This window comes from Vigna radiata, chromosome 2, assembly GCF_000741045.1.
Source record: "Vigna radiata var. radiata cultivar VC1973A chromosome 2, Vradiata_ver6, whole genome shotgun sequence".
Taxonomy (NCBI): Eukaryota; Viridiplantae; Streptophyta; class Magnoliopsida; order Fabales; family Fabaceae; genus Vigna; species Vigna radiata.
Genome location: NC_028352.1, coordinates 4,525,281 through 4,546,281, shown reverse-complemented (window position 1 = coordinate 4,546,281; position 21,001 = coordinate 4,525,281). Strand labels below are relative to the sequence as shown.

At 34.5% G+C, this 21,001-nt stretch overlaps 2 protein-coding genes across 6 annotated transcripts; both read left to right on the top strand.

Annotated features, from left to right (window-relative positions):
* The first annotated feature begins 307 nt into the window (after positions 1-307).
* Positions 308-7,469, top strand: LOC106756035 (serine/arginine repetitive matrix protein 1). Of its 5 annotated transcripts, XR_001375443.2 has the most exons (15): positions 309-621; positions 777-866; positions 1,051-1,173; positions 1,460-1,627; positions 1,738-1,824; positions 1,963-2,087; positions 2,672-2,719; positions 2,818-2,874; positions 3,047-3,994; positions 4,253-4,384; positions 4,476-4,616; positions 5,728-5,910; positions 6,010-6,868; positions 7,100-7,173; positions 7,250-7,469. XR_001375443.2 is itself a non-coding variant. In XM_014638274.2 (13 exons), exons 1-13 carry the CDS (start codon positions 601-603, stop codon positions 6,647-6,649), a joined length of 2,763 nt encoding a protein of 920 aa, XP_014493760.1. In that variant the 5' UTR covers positions 309-600; the 3' UTR covers positions 6,650-6,905. The 5 variants fall into 5 exon arrangements, 1 of the variants encoding a protein (XP_014493760.1); XR_001375442.2 differs by having other exon boundaries at positions 7,100-7,317; XR_002667136.1 differs by lacking the exon at positions 4,476-4,616 and having other exon boundaries at positions 308-621; positions 7,100-7,469.
* Positions 7,470-8,752: 1,283 nt separating this feature from the next.
* On the top strand, positions 8,753-12,233 carry LOC106756034 (protein plastid transcriptionally active 16, chloroplastic). Its single transcript, XM_014638273.2, has 5 exons — positions 8,753-9,357; positions 10,098-10,550; positions 10,651-10,719; positions 11,333-11,391; positions 11,518-12,233. Exons 1-5 carry the CDS (start codon positions 8,917-8,919, stop codon positions 12,047-12,049), a joined length of 1,554 nt encoding a protein of 517 aa, XP_014493759.1. The 5' UTR covers positions 8,753-8,916; the 3' UTR covers positions 12,050-12,233.
* The last annotated feature ends 8,768 nt before the right edge of the window (positions 12,234-21,001 follow it).

The window sequence follows — 21,001 nt, the reverse complement described above, 5'->3', positions numbered from 1 at the left end:
TTTACCCTTCAAAGTTCTGATCAATAAACTGCCACGTTGCACAGAACACAGGTCAAACGTTATATTTTTAACTCCGTTACCCAAAAGGACTTGATTGTACACTTTTTTCATAAGGTGGGACGAAATTGAACTTTTGAAAAAAGGTAGGACGCAATTGAACATTCACCTCCAAAAGAGGGACGAAAAGAGGTATTAAGCCATTTTAATCATTGTAATTAATTAATTAATCATCTATCCGCACCTGTAGATCTAAAAGGGTGGAATTGTAATTGCACACTGGAGGGACGATTTTGTAAATGGGTCAGTGCAATTAGGGCACGCTTCGAGTAGGTTCTGAAACGCAACACAGTTCTAAGGGGAAGCATAGCGAGTCTGCGCTCCAACTCTGGAACTCGGTTCTCTTCTTCTCTTCTCAACCACAGTGTTGAGAATCGGAACCTATCCATCTTCTATCCCCCTATTTATATCGGTGTATCGGCGCGTGCCGTAGTTTAAACCTAAGTTCTGCTCCGAATCCACCTTTCTCCGCTTGTGGGTTCTCGTTCGCAATCTCCGTCACACACACTCTTCTCTCCGTACGGAAACGATTGCCATCAGAAGATGTCGGGAGGTTTCTTTCGAGTTAGTATAGCGGCACCTTTGAGCTTGCAATTAACTCTTTCCCCTGTTTAATCCTATCTAAAATATCTCAACATTTCTCAGATCTTCTCTGTTTTCCCATTAATTGTTATCTTAATTGCAGCGTGATACTTAGCTTTGTTGAATTTTGTATTCAGGGCACATCTGCGGACCAGGACACTAGGTTTTCGAACAAGCAAGCGAAGCTAATGAAATCACAGAAGTTTGCACCGGAATTGGAGCATCTGGTCTGTTTCCTTGTTTAAATCTGTAGTTTTTAGGGTTTGTTGAAACGCTTTTTGCTGTTTGGGGGCGACGAGGGTTATCGTTTATGTGAACTTGATAAATAAAGTTTGCACTAGTTTGTAGTCAGTTCCTTTCTGTTTGCCTCTTTTTGTTTCAATTCAGATATGCTTGATATATGGTTTGTAGGTGGACATGACGAAGGTGAATATGGAAGTAATTAAGCCTTGGGTCACCAGAAGGGTGACCGAGTTTCTTGGTTTCGAGGATGAAGTGCTCATTAACTTCATACACAGTCTTCTGGATGCTAAGGTAGTTTTATGTTATTAATCATGAAGATTAAAAAGCGTTTTCACCTTTGTAATTTGTTTTTCCCCCTCTTAATGCGTGTTGTTGAAAATTATATTTATATTTATTTATCTATTATCTATTTGCTTTTAGGTTGTGATTGAGAAGTCTTATTCCTTAAATTGAACTATCAGTAACATACATGTAGTCATGCACTTTTTGTTGTATTACTTGGTTTTTTGCCAACTTTTTCACATATTTGTGCTTTAATTTTTCACCATTTGGTCACATTCTATTCATTATGACGCAGGAAGTGAACGGGAAGGAAGTTCAAATACAAATAACTGGATTTATGGAAAAGAACACTGGAAAGTTCATGAAAGAACTTTGGACACTTCTTCTCAGTGCACAGAAAAATGCCAGTGGTGTTCCTCAGCAGTTCTTGGATGCCAAGGAAGAAGAACTTTTGAAGAAGAAGGTGCTATTGAAGATCAATATGCCAGTCAATTTTTGTCTCAAAATGCCTTTTCTCTTTATTTTTGTGGGTTTCTGAAAAAAAAAGGGTTTTTTTTTGTGTGGATGTTTTAGGCTGAAAATGATCGGATAACCAGTGAAATTCAGAGGAAAAAGGATAAGGAAGGTAGAGATATTTTGGAAGAGAGGTTTAAGAAACTGGTAATACTACTCTGTACATGCTGGAGTTACATTTTATAGAGCTGAGATTTTGGTTTTAACTTTCATTTGTGTTTCCATGGCGTTCAGCTAGCTTCTGCAATTATTTGGGTTCATGTCCTTTACCTCAAACTACTGTAGGACGGTGGATTTGATTCCAAGGATAATGATACTGCTTCAGCTCCAAATTCAAAGTCGAAGGATTCAGGATATGATCGAGATGGAAAGGAACCTGAAAAGAGGAATGGTGTCAGGTCAAGGAGCAGGTGAAGTGGATTGTTTTTTTTTTTAATAATTACATGTTATGTTATTTCTTTTACTTTTTAGTGGTTTATCTATGGGTTAGGCTCCAGAATATAAAATGATTTCTTTTGGTTCTCACAGTCGGTGGATTATTATTTTGTTATAAGGTCTGTTTATAGTATAAACCCGTCTAACTGGCCAACAAACTTAAAAAGGCATTCTTCAATCCTAATCTATATCCTGTTAGAGCTCATATTTTTTCATGACAATTGGCAACCTTAAAATTGCCTATATTAATTAAAATAAATCACAATGTAATCTGCATAAATTTGCTGAAACTTCTGACATTATGAATATTTATTTATGTGCGTAAAATGTGATGTTTGAATATTACGTTTGATGTGGTTGGAATTACATATTTAAAGTTTATCAAGTAATGTCAATCACACCATGCAATATATTTTAAACTTTTTTTTTCTCAAGCTTTACTTGTTAGTTAAGTATTTGGTTGGTGTTTGAGTGTAGAGAATCTACATAAACATTACTGCGCTCCTTCAAACTTTAAAGTTGAATTCTTATGTACTAATTGACTGTTAATCTATTATAGACTTTCTAGGTCCCCACATTCACCTGCAGTTTCTACTTCACCTCATCGGTAACTATTAAAAACTAACATTAAAACATATTTTTCACCTTTCTTTTTTATATTGAATTGGAAGGTTATCAATACGTTGTGTTTGCCATTTCATGCAGAGGCTCACCCTCAAGGTCAATGAGCAAATCATTTTCAAATTCCCGAAGTTATTCAGGGTATGCTTTTATATTCAGGGTATCCAAATTTGATGCGTAATTAAATGCAACTTGGTCAGCTATTGGATCTTATTTCATTCCCCACCCCATTAGTCTTCTAATAAGTACTATACTGTGCATTATATTTTAATTTAGATTTGTCATTTTGTATTAATGGGTGTATATTGTTTAGTGGTAGACACAGGTCAAAAAGTATGTCTAGGTCTCCAACAGGTCGAGGACGCTCTCTTTCTTTTGAAAAGATTCACCGTTCTCCACGAAGACGATCTATTTCTCCTCATAGGCATTCACCACGACGTTCTCCCCATAGGAGGTCACTTTATTTGAGGAGAAGATCCGGATCTCGCTCAAGCTATAGATCTCCTACCCCTATACGGCGTAGAATTCATTCTCCAGTGCATCGAAGTTCACCTTCTTATCGACGTCGGAGGTCACCTTCACCAACAAGACGACGAAGGTCACCTTCACCAACGCGACGACGAAGATCACCTTCTCCAGTGCGACGACGTTGGTCACCTTCTCCAGTGCGACGACGCCGGTCTCCTTCTCCTGGGAGAAGACATAGATCTCCTTTGGTGCGACGACGTAGATCTCCGTCTCCTAATCGTCATCATAGATCACCGTCCCTTGGTCGTCGTCATAGATCACCATCCCCAGGGCACAGACATAGATCCCCATCACCTCTTGGAATGTGGAGATCACCCGGTCATAGACATAGATCACCATCACCTCTTGGACCACGAAGATCACCTTCACCTAGACGACGAAGATCACCTTCACCTAGACGACGAAGATCACTTGTCACTCGACATAGATCACCTTCTCCAGTGCGTCGAGTTCCACCAATCAGTGCTCGGAATAGATCAGAATCTCCCATGCAATCCCCCTCCCCCAAACAACGAAGGTATGGTAGTAGAACTCCTCCACACTCACCATCCCCATTGCGACACAGATCACCTATTCCTAGCAAGAATAGATCTCCAAGTATCTCCCCTCAGAGGTCTGCTGGAGATGAATGGAGTTCTCAGTCTCCAATACGACATGTTTCAACCTCTCCAAATAGGAAAAGTTCTCAAAGACAACAAAGAAGTCCCATACAGTCTTCTATAAGGAGAGTCAGGTATAGTAGCTTTAGAATAATATTGCCGTCTATTTTTGTCTCTGGCCCTCTTAAATTTATTAATTCGATAATATTAAAGTGTTTAAGAAAGACATTTCAAATACATAATTGCTTATTCAATTTTGAAGTAGGTTTGTAGTTTCAACTTTGGAATTTTACAATGACTCCACACCTTGTGAGGGACTGCAAAATTAAGTAGTGATAGTTTGGACATGATTTGTTGTTCTGCATTTAAATTTAAATTTATAAAATATTCAGGAGTAGCCCTGTGGGGTCTGTAGGAAGAGGCAAAGCTTTGAAATCGCAAGAGTCAATGTCCACTCCGGAGAAATCTCCAAATCGATCTGTATCTGCAGAAGCAAGGAGTGAGACCAGCAGTGAAGGTAGAAGGTAATTTTTCTTGACTTTGATCTATATTCTTACCTCTCCACCATTTTGAATGTTCACGCACACTTGCTTTTTTCTCTTTGCAAATGTTTAGTCCTCATGGGAACACTATGAAACAAAGAGAAAAGTTATCCAATAAAAGAAGCTTGAGTCCTTTAAAGAAACAAAGAACCCAGAAATCCAGCCATGAAAGCCCACAGACTAGAGATGAAGCAGAAGAAACATACTATTCCAGGTTTGATATTGAATTATATAACTGTTTAGCTAGTTGGTTTAATTTTAGGAATACAAGCAGTGTTATTGAGCAGCAGCCATGGCTTTGCCATGGTGAATTTCAGTGGTGAAAATGTGCTGTTGGCAGACTTATTGCTGTCGGTTGTCACAGCATGGTGGTGGTGAATTGGGTCTCATGTGGCTCACAGAGGCTGTGTTGGCTGTCAAAGTAGTGGTTTGTAGCAGCCATGGTGTAAATTGCGAACCATGTGGAAGATGCCTCGGACCAGCATGGGCCAATCTAACCCCGACACACTCAAAAGGCCTAATTTTTTCTGATGTTGGATCAGAGCAGTAGTCTTTCTTTTTAAAACAAAAAATTGGGTCATACAACCCGACCCAAACCCAAATAACTACAAAAAATAAATTAATGCCACAGCCTCCTCTGGTTCACAGCGTCCCATTACATCATTGTCACAGGTCCATTGCCGTGTCCTCCTGTCACTGCCCTGCCTCCACAGCCACGTCCAGTTCCTCTGAAAGTCCTCTCTTTTTTCTCCTTTTCCTTTTCTATTTCCTCTTTTAGTGCACTCACCCTCTCTAAATTATTTTTTTCTTCTTTTCCTCTCTAATTATTCTCTAGATATGTGAAACATTTAATCACCTATTTTCTAGCAACTCCAATGGCTCCTGAACAGGGTGATTTAAGAACATAAAAAATGACTAGAAATTTAGGACCTTAGTATTTTGTTGTTATTTCAAGTTTAGAGTTTGAATTTCGTAATGTTTTTCATTTGATTTTGTTGCTATTTGGATTTCTAGACATGATATTATCATCATCATTATTATTGTTAATTATATGGTTGTCTTTCATTCTTTTTAGCATTACAAATATATTTCTGCTTTTATTAATTTTGTCAATATGTATATATTATATTTATTTGACCGCAATGCTTCCACCATAACCCAATATGTTTTCTTTTATATTTTTTCTTAATGGGCTTGTGGGATCCCCTGTATTTATCGTTATCTGATATCAATCACACCTAGTACGATGAATACAAGTTTACTATTATTGATTCATTTATTGTTTTTCTTGTTCTTTTCTCATTTTTTTACCTTTCTTTTGTTAGAGAAAGGAGGGATCCTAAAGTAAACTCATCCCAAAAGATAGTAAGACACTCACCAGCTAGTACGAGAAAAGGTTCACCTGCAAAACATGGTCATGAGGATGAGTTCTATCCTGAGAGGGATGCAGGTCATCCAGCTTCTGAACATAACAATGATTGGAGTAAGAAAGACCGGGAAATAAAAAGGTAATATGGTTGGCTTACTGCAGCTGTTCTAACTATTGGGATGGTGGGCTTCTACACTACACTGCATACATATCTGACAATGGTAAACTTCTTTGGCAGGGATAAGTCTTCTGGAAAAGGCAATGAATTTCTTTCTCAACAAAAGCCCTCTGTTAACAAGGAAACTTTTTCAAGAGAGAAGCCTCGTGAATCTTATGCTGTAGATATTAAAAAATCAGGTGACAAGGACCAATCCCGTTCAAATTATGCCAAAAGTAGTGATCGGCACCACAAATCAGAAGCCACTCCATATTTATTTGGAAGAGATGATATTGGCAATCAGAGTGCTTCACATGATTCTGTTTCTGAGGAAAGTGGTAAGCATAGACGAGAGGGCAAGGACAGGAAAAGGCATAAAAGATCTGAGAAAAAATATGCGTCTTCTGATGAGGATTATAGTTATGATTCTGAGATAGAGGACAGGAAAGAGGCTAAGAAGAGGAGAAAGGAGGAGAAAAAGTTGCGGAAGGAGGATAAGCGTCGAAGACGGGAAGATAGGCGTCGCAGAAGGGAAGAACGGCGTGCAGAGAAGCTGAAGCTGAAAAGTAAAACAGACAATATTTCAGATGACGAGGAAGCTGAACGAGATTATCATCAAAGTGATGGTGAAGAGACACCATCTGAGCAAAAGAAGCTTGAGATTGAATTGCGGAATAAGGCTCTTGAATCCCTCAAAGCAAAGAGGGGAATGAATAATTAAATGCATCACCTTTGAGTTTTTAAGTTGTTTTATTTAAAAACTTGAGAAATATCTTAGTTTGTTTAGGAACTTCCCATTTACAAATGTTATGTTTGTTTATTTTTTGGTAAATGTTTGATGTTATCTATCTTTAATGCTGGCAGCGGAAATGGATAAATGACGCTTACTGAGCAAATCTGTTGAGTACAACTCTATGCAGACATTGCCCTATATTTACTGGTAATATTTGTCTCCCCTTAGTTGGGAATTTCATGTTTTTTGGGTGGTGCATCTTGGTTCTATCTTCTATTGTTTATTGGTTTGTTTCTCGTTTCTTTTCTCTATTTCCCTATGGCTTTGATGTGCTTAGTAATGTTGACTAGTTTCCTATTTAGACCAGATTAATCCTGAAGGTCTTGGTAATATTATTAATGAGTTTTATACTAAATTAGCTTTCTGGTCAATTGGTAGATGAATTTTATGTCAACTCTAGATGACCTGGTGAGAAGACCATGTGCAGATCTTTATTTTGAACTTCAATTCAGGTGAAGTATTCATTCTTTTAGCCATTTTTCTAGTTCTAGAAGAGCATTATAGGTAAATCTGTTGTATATAACACAGGTGGTTCTTTACCGCTGTATATTTTTCATGATTAACGTTGGCATCTCAGGAGTTATTTCTGGGCTGTTTCCCGGAGTTATTCCTTGAAAGTATTTATTGGGTCCATTGAGTTTGATGTAGCTGTATGCTTTGTTGTACAAATATGTGGTCGTTTACCTACTTTGGTTGTGTGCAAGAAGTTGGCGATATCTTTTAAAGTATTACTCTCTTGTGGGTCGTATGGTTGCTTCATTGCGATGTTAACGCCTTGTTTATTTTTACTTTGTGATACGAGTGCTTGTTTCCAGGTTTTACTTGGTTGCAATTCAAAACCTATATTTTCGCCCTTTGCTTGAGAACTTTCAACGCCGTGTCGTGGCGTGAATGCTACGAGCACACTACGAGAATCAAATGTTAGTTTTGAAAAAATGGGTGTGGGAATTTTTGTTTTTTAAAATATAAATAAAAAATATTTGTATATTGTCGTGAAAGCATTTTCCGGCCTTCTTTTTGAAGGACTCGTTTTAAAAATATTCGTAATATAAATAACGTTTTAAAAATATTTGTATTTTTGGGTTCATTGAGGAGTTATATCCAACAGTTGGGGTAGACTAAATCAGAACCGTGGAAGCACACTGCTGTCACTCGTTCCGTGCAGGGATGCTTCCAAGAGTTGAGCAAATCAAAGTACAACTAATTAATGTTGTTTATCGTGGCCGTCAAATAAAATTTGTTATGCATAAGTAATTAGCTCCCGTACCCTCTTTTAGTTTTATACCATGAACACGCATTTTTCTTTGCTTTCGACTTTTTTTATCAACCATAATAGTATCGGTATTTATAGTTAAGGGTTGGAGTCTCTCATACAATATTTTGTTCTGTTATTGTATGTAGGACTAAAGATACACAAACTGTATTCTCTTTCTTCAACAGGCTATATCTTTCCTTTGTTTTGGCATCTTCTCTCCTACTGTCTGTTATTTTGGCCTTTCAAGTCAGTTTCAGTTAACAGAGTTCATTAAATACAACAGATATCAAAATAATAATTGTCTTATCTACATACTATATTTGTAAGTTTCAAAATAAGTGTTTTTACCTAAATATTAATTATGGTTCAATTACTTTTTAATCTTGTTAAACTTGTTTACTACCATCGGACGACACAAGGCTAACAAAATTCATCCGTGTAGTTATTTTGTCTCATTTTCACATTATATGTACAACTTCTTTTTTGTCTTCATCTGTGTCTATAATAAGTAAGGAAAAACAAGTTTCGAAATATTTGTTTTAGCCCACAGTTGTTTGCATATGAAATATTTTGCTACCATATATTGGGTTGGGGCACTGTACCCTTATCCAAAGTTCAGTGTAAAAAAATTCCATAACTAGCACAGTGTTGCATTAATGGACGAAAACAGTGCTAGAGTGGATACGGTTTTCGATTCACGATCATGTTTTTAAAAGGGAACGTCATTTTCTGTGCTGTTGGAACGCTTGGTGTTGGATATTTCCGCAAAGGATAAAGTATGAGTACGTGGCTGGAGACAATTGGCCAGAGTCTGGTTGCCTCTCCCATTGGGATAATTGTGAGAAGACGAAAGAAAATCAGTGATTGAAAGGGGCGAGGAGGTAGAGGTAGAGGTAGAGAATCCAAAAGACGTATACTCGGTGAGCTTGGAAATCCATCCATGACTCCCACTCTTACGTCCAATTCATCCCTCCTAACCACAACCCCCCATTCAAGGTTCAGCCTCCGGAACCCAAGGCTCAGAGTCTTCGCCAAGAAGTCGGGATCATTCCCATCATTTGGGCTTGGCAAACCCAAAGATGATTCGTCTTCTCCTGATGACAAAGATACCTCTCCCAATTCCAACCCCTTTCGTTTAGACTTTGGAAAGATACCCGATGTCACTTCCTTGATCCCAGTTCCAACCAACAATTCTTCGCCAGGCTTTTCATTTGGAAATCCAAGGCGCAAGGATCCTTCAACCGTCTTCGTTGCTGGCGCCACAGGCCAGGCTGGTATTCGCATTGCACAGACGCTTCTTAGGGAAGGTTTCAGTGTTCGGGCTGGAGTCTCCGAACTTGGCTCTGCACAGGAATTGGCTCGTCTTGCTGCTCAATACAAGGTCAACCTCTCTCTTAATCACCTTCCACTTCATACATTAACCTTTTTAATTCTTCAACTTACATGTTTATTTGTCATACGTTGTTGTACTTTTGAAAACAAGAATATGATCAACTTCGCCATTACACGAACCACCATGAAAAGCGAGATTTGTAACATGTTTACTGTGATGCGGTTTTAATTTACATCATCTTAAAATATGGTGATCACTCAAATATTATAATAATAATGTAACAACATTCATCTCAAGTATTTCAACTAGAGTGTGACTGTTGATGCCGACTTTTTTTAAGAACATCACGTCACAAATTCTGTTGCTAGCCAAACACAAAAAATGATCAGTACCGTGTAAAGTTATACTAATAAAAAATGCAATCTGCAAATAAGATATTTAGATCGAAACACACTTTTTATAAATATTAAGACTACTTAATGAACTGGATGTTATGTGGCAAGAAAGATTACTAATTCTAATTTCACTGTCTAAGTAAGGAAAGTGCTAAAACTCCGGAGAAATCACTAGTACTACGCAAGAATCAACGGGACATATGTTTGACCATTTATGATAGGAAAAATATTTGTTGGCACTAATCTGTGGTGAATAGATAGGTAGTACATGAGCGACGAGGAGAATAGAAATATAAATATGATAAGAAGAGAGATACTGCTTATCATTACTCTTTATGAAATTTCTATTTGGAGTGCATTTCGGAAACTAATGCATGCATGTTGAATACACAGATTATATCAAATGAGCAGGCAAAGCGTCTGAATGCTGTGCAATCAAGCTTTGATGACGCTGACTCAATAGCCAAAGCCATAGGCAACGCCAGCAAAGTGGTTGTCACCATTAGTTCCGCAGAGAACGGTCCAACAGCGGAGGTGTCAGCATCAGACGCATTGCAAGTGGTTCAGGCAGCTCAGTTGGCCGGAGTTGGCCACGTGGCTGTCATCTACGACGAGAACGGCGTTGGGGCGTCAACCTACAATGTACTGGATGGTTTCTCCTCCTTCTTCAACAATCTCTTCTCCCGGTCTCAACCCTTGACCATACAAGAGTTCCTACAGAAAGTTATTGAAACTGACGTCAAATACACCTTCATCAAGACAAGTTTGACCGATGATTTCGCTCCCGAAAGTTCCTACAATGTGGTCGTCTTGGGCGAGGGAAACACTAGTGCGAACGACTATAAAGTAATGTAATGTATGCGATGAATGATATTGCTTCCTTTTCTCCCCACCCTTTTTCTCCCCATACCGGTGGGTAATAATAGACTTTTAGAAAATGATGTAGGTAGCGAAGTCCAAGATTGCATCCTTGGTGGCTGATGTCTTCGCCAATACTGAGGTAGCAGAAAACAAGGTATTCTTTTACGGATTATGCATCCAGTGTTTGCTGAAATTTCTTATAAAATCTTTATACTAGTCCTTCTGACATCAAATGAAGAAGGCATTGGATGTTTCTAAATTGTTCTAGACATTGAATATATTTAACAATTTTTTTAAAGTACAATTAAGTTGTGATCGTAATTTCATTACAATCTTTGATATTGTTCGAATTATGATTAAGACAACAAAAGCTCTTTGATTTTGTTGTTAAATTGCAGTGGCGGTCATTTTTATTTGTATTTTAATTTTAGCATTTACTTTTTCACTTAACTTTTTTGTTTCTGACGTATTTATGAGAAGATATAAGAACTTTTATTGTTAAAAGCACTTTTTCCAAGATATAATATGCATTTCCGATATCTCAGAACCACGTACATTTGAAAAAGTAAGGCCTAATATCTTCCCATTAATCATCTTAATATTATAGTATTGAATGAAAAACAGTAAAACTAAACCTGAAACCATGCATATAATTCTTTTTTCATCTAATGAAAAGTTATAGAGGGGGGTTTAAGTTATTCTATGTGAAAAGCTACAAAGATCGAAGCTTTCGGTTTGACCAATACACCTCTCTCTCAATCTAATAGGTCGTGAAAGTGTACTCGGATCCGAATGCCCCTTTGAAGCGTGTGGATGAACTTTTTAGGTAAAACAGTTGATGTATAGCTAGTTGTGTCTCTTTTTCATCTATAGCTGAACAATGATATTTTAGTTGCTTCCTTCTGAGGAGGATCAGTATCTATTACTATCTGATTTATGAGTTCCTTTGCAGTCCTATTCCCGAGGATGGAAGAAGGAAAGCCTATGCTGAAACGCAGGAGAAAGCAAAAGCAGAGGAGGCGGCAAGAGTGGCTGCAGAAAAAGCAAGTGAAGCAGCTGAATCAGCAAAGAAGTTGGAACAAGAGGTGAAAAAGCTTTCGCAGCAAGAAGCACTGGCTGCTAGTCTGGCCCAAGAGGCACAAGAGAAGGCAGAGGCAGCTGGAGCCTCTGTGGAAAACCTCTTGAACAAGGCAAAAGACTTTGGTTCAGGGTTTTCCTGGGAAAAGTTGAGCACACAGATTACTACTTCAATCCAAAAACCTGATGAGGATGAGAAACCAAAGGTTCAGCTAGCCACAGTAAGGGGACAGGCCAAGGCTCGGAACCTTGCGCCAAACAAAGCCGTGGTTAAACAAACTCCTCCAAGAAGAGCAGCTAGTAAACCAAAGGAGGAAAAACCGAAGAAGGCAGAGACAGCAAAAGAGGTGAGAAATGTATTTGGTGGCCTGTTCAAACAAGAGACTATCTATGTTGATGATGACTAGAGGAAGTGGAACATCTTGCACGGCATAAACCTGCGTTGTTTGAGTATTTGTTAACGTAGATAATTTGGTTGCATGTGTATTGTCTTGTAAAGTTGTATGTTTTGAAGCAGGATATTTATGTAGTTGTACTGGTTCAGAACCCTGTTTTCGGGGAAAACAATAAATGGGATTTCCCCTTTTCTTCTGTTTTCTCGTGTTTAGATTATACTTTTTTTTTTATACTTTTCTCAAATCATAATTCAATTGATTTTATCTTCAAGTTAACATCTTTGGCAAAATTTTGAGAAGATCAACGAGATTTTGGTTTCGATTTATGTGACATCTCAAAATATAGCATACATTTATATAATTTAAGACGTCAGCATAAATGATAATAGAAAGCAGTCAAGAATGTTTAATTAGTTAAATTAGGATTACAGTAATCCAGGAAATTTAGAGGAAATTAAAACGTGGAAATCCTTAGTATCTCAAAATACAGAAGGTTTAAAAGGGCATAAGAAAATTTCTAAAGATCTAGGCAGCTACAGTGTCTTCGTTCTCCTCCAGGGCGTTTTCCACTGAGACCCCATTCTCCTCTGCTCACATCCAAAAATGGATGATCATTGCAAAAGAGAGACATACAACACACACAAACAAACAAGGCAAGGGTGAGCTAATTATATAAATAAGAAACATACAATAGATTTCTCATGTGATCATATGAAGATGAATAGAAAACAAAGCAGATTTATAACATATAACCTAAACATGTGAAGTTCTAGACTTGACTCGTCCGGACTTTAAAATGATAGTCGGGTTATGGCGAGTCTTGCACCCGTGGTGACTTATGAAACTCGGGTTCCCCACCCTGCCACACTCACGAGGTTAGTCCGTTCCGAGCCTTGAGGCATACTGGGAGCCCCCAAGACTAAGGACCTCCTGCTACTTCTCACCACATGGTTCAACCTCTCTAAGTGAGTTTGATTGACCATTGAAGCGTCANAANGACTCNCAANGCTGAGCCCCTACTTTCATTTTAAAACACTAAGAATCTCACCGAGAGATTCTACACATATAGAAATTAGTTTACCACTTGAATTACATTTCATTACTTAGTAACTACATACTTTTGATACCACCATAACCATTTATAATGGTGTGCAATAAACTTTAAGTCGTGCTTCGTAAGAATTCAACAACATCGTACTCACATAACCAAACGAAAACTCGGATGTACTAAACATTCTTAATACAATAATAAAACAATTATTAAAATAGTGATAAGTCAACCACAACCTCCAAAAATAGTCAACCAAAATAAGATGTAAGAGATATATATACTACATACAACCCCTTTTTAATAACTAACACCCAAAACTATTAAGATAAATTAAATAATATATATATATATATATATATATATATATATATATATATATATATATATATATATATATATATATATATATATATATATAAAACCTAGGTAGACCCTCCTCTTTTTTTTTCCAACCACTTTTATGTACATCACCAACAATTACTCTTACTTTTCTTTTAGGCTTTGTTCTTTTCAAGGGATTTGGAGGAGATGATTTGGGAGAGATGATTTGAATGGATTTGAGTGGATTTGAGGGTAATTTTTTTGTTGTTTTTTTGAGTGGATTTGTGGGTAATGTAGAGTGAATTTGGAAGTAAAGTTTGTGAGAATTAGTGTAGTATTTGATTGATGTGACATATTTTAAATTTTTTTTTAATTGATAGAAATTATAGATTACCAAAATACCCTAGTTATTAAAGTAATATAAAATGTTATTTATTAATGTTATATTTAATTGTAAAAATGTTTATAAAGAAACCAAAATTATAAATAATTATTAAAATTAATTTTTAAAAATTAAAAAATATAATTTAGTAAAATAAATTTATTTTTAAATGTATAGTGTGATTGAAGGTGTGAATTTGTATTTTGGTTTTCATGAATTAAGTTTTTTTATACAAAAATCAAGGGACAGAATTATCAATTTGTTTTGTAAAGAGATAAAGTTTTATATTTTTAAAAACAACTTGAATTGATTTTGATTAAAAAAAATATAAAAAATCATTTTTAATTAAAAGTATACATTTTATCTTATAATAAACAACTGTGCATTACTTTTGTTGAAATACAAATTACTTAAGAAAAACTTTTTAACTAATTGTTTAACATGTGTCCATGAGCTGTAACAGTTTCCATAAAATATTTTCCCAATGATACAACACAAGCACTTTCCTATGTCTACGTGGCATATCCCAACTCAACCACGAAACACCAATTCTCAGAACACAAAATTCTCTACCATAACTCCAAGATCCTCTTTAATCCTAAATTTCTAAAAATCATTTTGTTGTTTTTGTTTTTCTTTTGAGACCATTTCGGTCTGAACTTCAATTTCAGACCCCAATAATGGCTTGTGCATTTCATGCAACTTTAGCAGCAAACAACTATGTCTTTTCTTCCAGGAGATTTTCCTTGAAGCACCCAAAAACTAGTAAGAGAAGGTTTGATTTGTTCATTGTTAGAGCTGACTCTGATGATTCTGTTTGATTTTCATGCGGCACCTGGAACACTCCGGCGACGTCCTCGGCGACGAAGTCCACCAACTGTGATGGAATCCCGTGGTTTAGCAGCTGGAAACACCCGATCCTGGAGAGGGAATCAGAAACGACGTCGTAGAGGAAGCAGAGCGACACAAAGAGTGTGCCGGAATGAACGATTTGTGGGTGAAAGCACTGCGGAATCAGCCACACTAGAAGCTTCAAGGATATCGGCATGACGGTGCTCGTCAGCCAGGTGAACTGTCTACGCAAGATGCAACGACCAGTGGTCGGCGTGGGCTACGCCTCCACCGGCGACACCTCGGTCGCGCTCTCGGTGATGGCAGGAATTCCCTCCATCATGTTCACCCATCTCGTTCTTCTTCTACGAATTATTTTATAAATGTTATTTCACAAATGAAGAGGACAAATATGACATTTTAGCTGAAATCACCCCAAATCTTCGCATTTTAGCAAGTGATAGAAAAAGGAGATATCCCGCAAATCCGTTTGATTTCGTCTTCGCAAATCCTCGCAAATCCTCGAAAGCGAACACCATCAATCTCTCAATTCAGTCTTCGCTTTTCCCTCTGAACAGTAAAATCCCCTCATCCGAACACAGCATTAATTTATTTTATTCCCTCATCATGTGGGCCCCACGGCTCCATTTATTTGTTCATTTCATTACCCATCATTTTATTCATGCAATCTTCCCCAAAAAGTTACGAAACCTCACTCCCACTTTTCTCTTACTACACCATTTAAATAAGCATTTCTCTCACTCTTTCCCCATTCAGGTGGGTCCCACGGTTCTACAAACTTTTTGCCACATAGTCCAATCACTTCACCTTCTCACATCTTCCCACACTAACATCTTCCATGCATCCACTTATCTTTTATGCAAACTTTAAAAGCAACCCTTCTTCCTCCTTAAAATCTCCAACCTCCATTTTTCCTTATATTTTCCATGCATTCCAGAAAACTTTTCAGTTTAAAACTAAACCCACTATATTACAACTCCTTATGTTATCTTACAGTACCTTTATTCTTTCTTCTTGCTAACCTAAATCCATCTTTCTTTAACCCTTACAAATCATCCCAAAGCCATGTTTCTTTAATTTATATAATACTTAATGTTCTTCATAAAAATTTCCTATATCCAAAACAATTCTCTCTCTCATTTTTTTATTCTTTTATATCTACTTCTATTGTATATATCAGTAACATTCATTTTTTACTCACTCTGGGTGCATTAACGTTCTCTCCGACTTAAACTCTCCAGTGAACTTCTTCACAAAACCCACACCAACATTCTCTGCATGCAAAATTTCATGCTTCTAATATTTCTTAAAGTTTCTTTTACTAAAAAAAGGATGGACCCCACTACTAGCATACCTATACTATTATTATAAAGAAACCACTTCTTCTTTTCTATTTTGTTCCTGACGCACACAACAACATTCTTCCAAGTCTCTCTCCACTCAACCTACGTAACCCACTTTTCTTTTACATGGAAATGCTTGATTTCCATTCCTTTCCATTCACATACCCATATGCCAATTCCAATGCAATTAAAAATAACATTCTAATATACCCATAAACCACACATTCATGTATCTCTTCCAGGAATAAAACCCCTCAACCAATGTACCCCATTATTATATTTCACATATACAGTCCGCTCACACTTCCTAATTCTTATACCCCAAATTATTTAAATTTGGCAACCACATAATTTAAATGTTAGATGCATAAATCTTTGATAAAACAGAAACGCGCTATAGGAAAAATATCATTTTTGAAAGTAACATGCATACATATATTAAACATATTCAATCCAAAAATAATTAGTTCCCCTTACCTCTATGATCTTCACAGTACAACTCAATAGAAAAATTCTCTAACCGTACCTCCACATAGAGGCAACACCACAGTACTTATAAGCCACCAAAATGGTGTAGAGTAAAGCCTTTAGAGCTTGAAAAGATAAGGAAAAAGAGTAAAACCCTAGGATGCAGAGAATGGAAAAATTACCTTATCAATTGAGATATGTGAAACTAATCGGAGGGATAGAAAGCCCTCGACTCTGGGAACGTAGGAGCACCACCTATTTGACAAAGCAACGGTGGAAATTTGAGAAAGAAAGGGTACAAAGAAGGTAGATCAAGGTTAGAGAGAAGGCAGAGAAAATAAAAAAATCTGAGTTCTAGAGAGAGGAGGAGGTTTGACTAATGAAATCTGATTTTCTGAAAAGCCTTCTCCAAGGTGAGAGTGTACCCTAGTCTTATGGGCCTGCCCTCCCATAAGGCCTAATAGCTTTTAATTTAATTTTTTTTTCCAGACTCTTACAATTTATATTTAAACAGAGATAAGAAATAATTGCGTTTAGGACTACATAACTTTCATAATAGAATTATCTCTTCTAGTGTTTGTCATTTCCGAGGTTTAATCTCCTTTATTTATAATTTTTTCTTTTTTTCTTTTTAAAAATTGCGATCATGATAAAACTCTGATTCATTATTAATTAATTTTTATTGATGAATCATAAATCTATTTTAGAAATAATGGTAGATATACTATGTTCTAAACTTCTCTTAGGCGTATAGGACCCAAAAATATTTTTTATTTATTAATTCCAATAGTACATTGGTATTAAGTCTACGTTGGCGGAATGGAGAACAGTTTTGCTATCGTATAATTATTTTTAAAGAAAAAAAATTATTTTTATCTTTATACTCAAACACAATGGAAATGAAATCTTTGTCTCATTTCTATCTTCGTCGGTATATACTCGTACCTGTATTTATACATTTTTTCTTTATGTTTCAATTATTTAATAATTTTTTATAAAATAATAATAAATTTTTCTAAAGAAAATATAGTATTATTAAATATTTAATATTATCAAATATTTAGAAAAAAATTATAATCATATATATTTCAAATTAAAATATCAAATAAAATTTTATGAGACCAAAACATTTATTAAGTTTACAAATTTAATGAAATAAAAATGATAAAATTTAAAAATACTTTAAAAAATAATGAAAAGAAAACATATAATCAAAATTTGAATGTTTCTTTACATTATTTTTTAAATTATAACGACTTTTTTTATATACTAATAAAAATGATAATAAACTATGAAATCATAAAAAAAACAAAAATTAAATTAATAATAATTAAAATTTAGAATCATTTTTGAAATTTTGCTAAATAATAATAAATAAGATTTATATACATTAAATTATTATATTATAACAAAAGATTTTTTTTATAGAATTGTAGTGATAGATTTATATTTATGATAAGAAATTAATAAATAAAAATGATTATACATTAAAAGTATTGAGACTTTTTTTTATCGTAACATTATTATTTAATGACATTTCTATATATCTTTCTTGTCCTAATGTGTCAAAAGTTACTTTATATTATTTTTAATTTTTTGACTTACGTTCTCGACTATTGAATTGTTTTGAACAATTTATGTAAAGCCATGTGTAGCCATATTCGCAAATTCTTACTATTAATTAACAATCATAGATCGTTTAATTACTTTGACAAATATATAACAATTAATTGATATGTCGTTTAATTATAATTTATTTGTGTATTCTTTTGCTTAGGTTATTACTTATCACATAGTATAAACTAATCCACAATGTTGAATGCTACTTCATTTTAATATTTTGTCACTTAGATGAGTGCTAATATACTTATCAACTTTAATGACAATTAAAGAAAGTGACATTTATAAGTTATACATTTTATCTAGCTACAATGACTCAATAGAGGGTTGTTTGAACATGACATATTCTATTGGGTTCATTTAACATTTAAAAAAAAAAATTATGTTTTATACTTTCTTTAGGTATATTGATTTGATAGAGAAACACTTTAGTGTCTCAATTTATTAAGCTTTCCAATCTTTAGATTGAGAGAGTTAAAAGTCACCTAATCAAAACATATTGACTTAATAAATGAGTGTTTGAACGTCTCATTTCCTATCTATCTCTTTGACATATATTGACTTCATAAAATTTGAGAGTGGAGGATGTTGTTGGATAATAAGGTGACTACAAAGGACAAGTTAATAGTTAAGGATTACAATTGGATAATAATCTTTGTGAATTGTGTGAGGAGAATGTCACGTAGAAAGGATTAGGTTTCTATAATGGTAAGATACTGTCCAAACTCTTACGGATTTACTTTTAATACTACTTCAAAAAGTATTTTATCAATGAAAGTATCTTATGTGTATATAAATTCATGTCCATTTCTTATTTTTATCCAATGTGAGACTTTTGTTTGTATCCTAACATGTCAAACATCTTTCCTTTAGCCCAAGTTATATGAGAAATGTGTGATATGTGGATGGGAGTGAATGCACTGCATCATAACCACTATATAGTTTTCACTTCATGTAATTAAACGATAAACAAAATCAAATATGGAAAGGAATGTAAGTAGCTATGAGAATTTTAGAAACATAGAAATGGTATAATATTTAAGTAAGAAAAGGTAGATTCAGAATATTTTTTTTTTTTGCATGGCACAAATGTATGCGAGAAAATGGATGAAACATAAACTACCCAACATAACATTCTCATATATTGATTGGTATGCACAATTCAATGCTTAAAGTCATTGTGAGTTAAATCTGTTGTTTTTCTTGAAGTTAACGAAGGTATCTATATACTCTATAGATAGTAAAAAAATGTTATTCTACCTTGTAGAGACCATGTCTGCAACAAATTCAACTTTAATCAACTTTAATTTTTAAGATAAGTATCACAACAAACACTAAGAAAACTATTGAATAATGGCCGATTTTAGTGATAAAAATAATTAGTCATTATAGTGACCAGTTTAAATACTAATTTATAAACTAAAAATTATTAATAATTAATATAGTTTCATAAAATTATAATTGGTTTCTAAATTGGTAATTAAAATAATTTTTATTATGAATTACTAAGGTTTTGACTATTAAAAGAATTGATCTCTGAATTAATTTTTAATTAGAAAATTGGTTTTTAAACATATTTTTAGTCATTAAAATTGGTTATTATTTAAGAGTTTTCTTATAGTGAGAAAAATAGATTAATGTTGATTTCATAAACATTTTTTCACTGACACTTTAGCATACCACACTAATCAAAATAGAAAGGTACTGAGATTGGTAGATATTATTGTGAGGCAAGACAGATAATGAACATGAGATCTTCAAAGAGTTGTAAAATTTCTAATATTAAAGTCAACATATGAGGAAACATTGGATAACGAATGATTATCTCTGACATTATTCTTGTAGGCTGTCGTCACGGAAAAGATATTTCTAACAAAGTCTCCAATAGTATTATATAATGATTACATTATATTACAAAGACAAATTAAAAAATAGGGAAAAAAATTAAATGAGTTTAATTGTTCTCTTGTTTGAAGAAAAAATGTCAAAGGGTTTAATCGTTGTCTGACACGCCACCTAGTTGAATTGACTTAGGTGATAATATTGTCTCGTATTGATTTTATTCAAGTTATGCTCATGTGAAGAAATAGAGATATTTGACTTGTATTTGAGCTGCATATATAAACAAAAAATGGTTCATAAATGTGAAAGTCTACTCTTAGGAAAATAAAAATTATGAGAAGTGGAGATGACAATTCATAAATGTAAATAGCATCTTCGGAATAATATGAAGATTTTGAAAAAAAAAAAAAACTTTTAAGCTGAATGTTACAAAAGATAACAATAGTAAGATTGAAACTCACTCCATTACTTTTTATAGATATTAAAAAAAAACATTTAAATAAAAAATTCAAAACAAGTAAAGGTTAAATATTTTTATTTAATTACAAAAATATAACTTATTTCTTAATATCAGTATATTGTATACTTAACATATAAAAAGATTGAAATTGTAGTAATCCAAGGGAGACTAATGCTCTCAACTCTCAATGTAGTTGTGTCTATATTCTTGTTGACTATCACATTAAATGACACATTGACTAAAACTTTAGACCAAAAATATTAAATATATTTACAAGAATTTTTGTGATGTGAGATATGTGAGTGATGAATATGAGATCTCTAACAAGATCAACAATAATGTATAACAATCATTTCTGGACGTATTGTCTAAAAAACCTCTTAAAGTCAATGCTTATATGAAGGAAAAGTTATAATAAGTGGTAATGTTTCTTCATTTAGACGTGGTAGGGAAAAAATGGTAAAGGGCTTCATGGGATGACACAAAATTGAATAGACTTGGATGATGAATTTTCTTTTTTTAAATTTATCATATTAATTAAGAAAGCTTAATAAATGATATTTTCACAAATTATATAGCAGCAAGAACAAAAACACTATCATCTTGTTTCAAAATTTAAAATAAT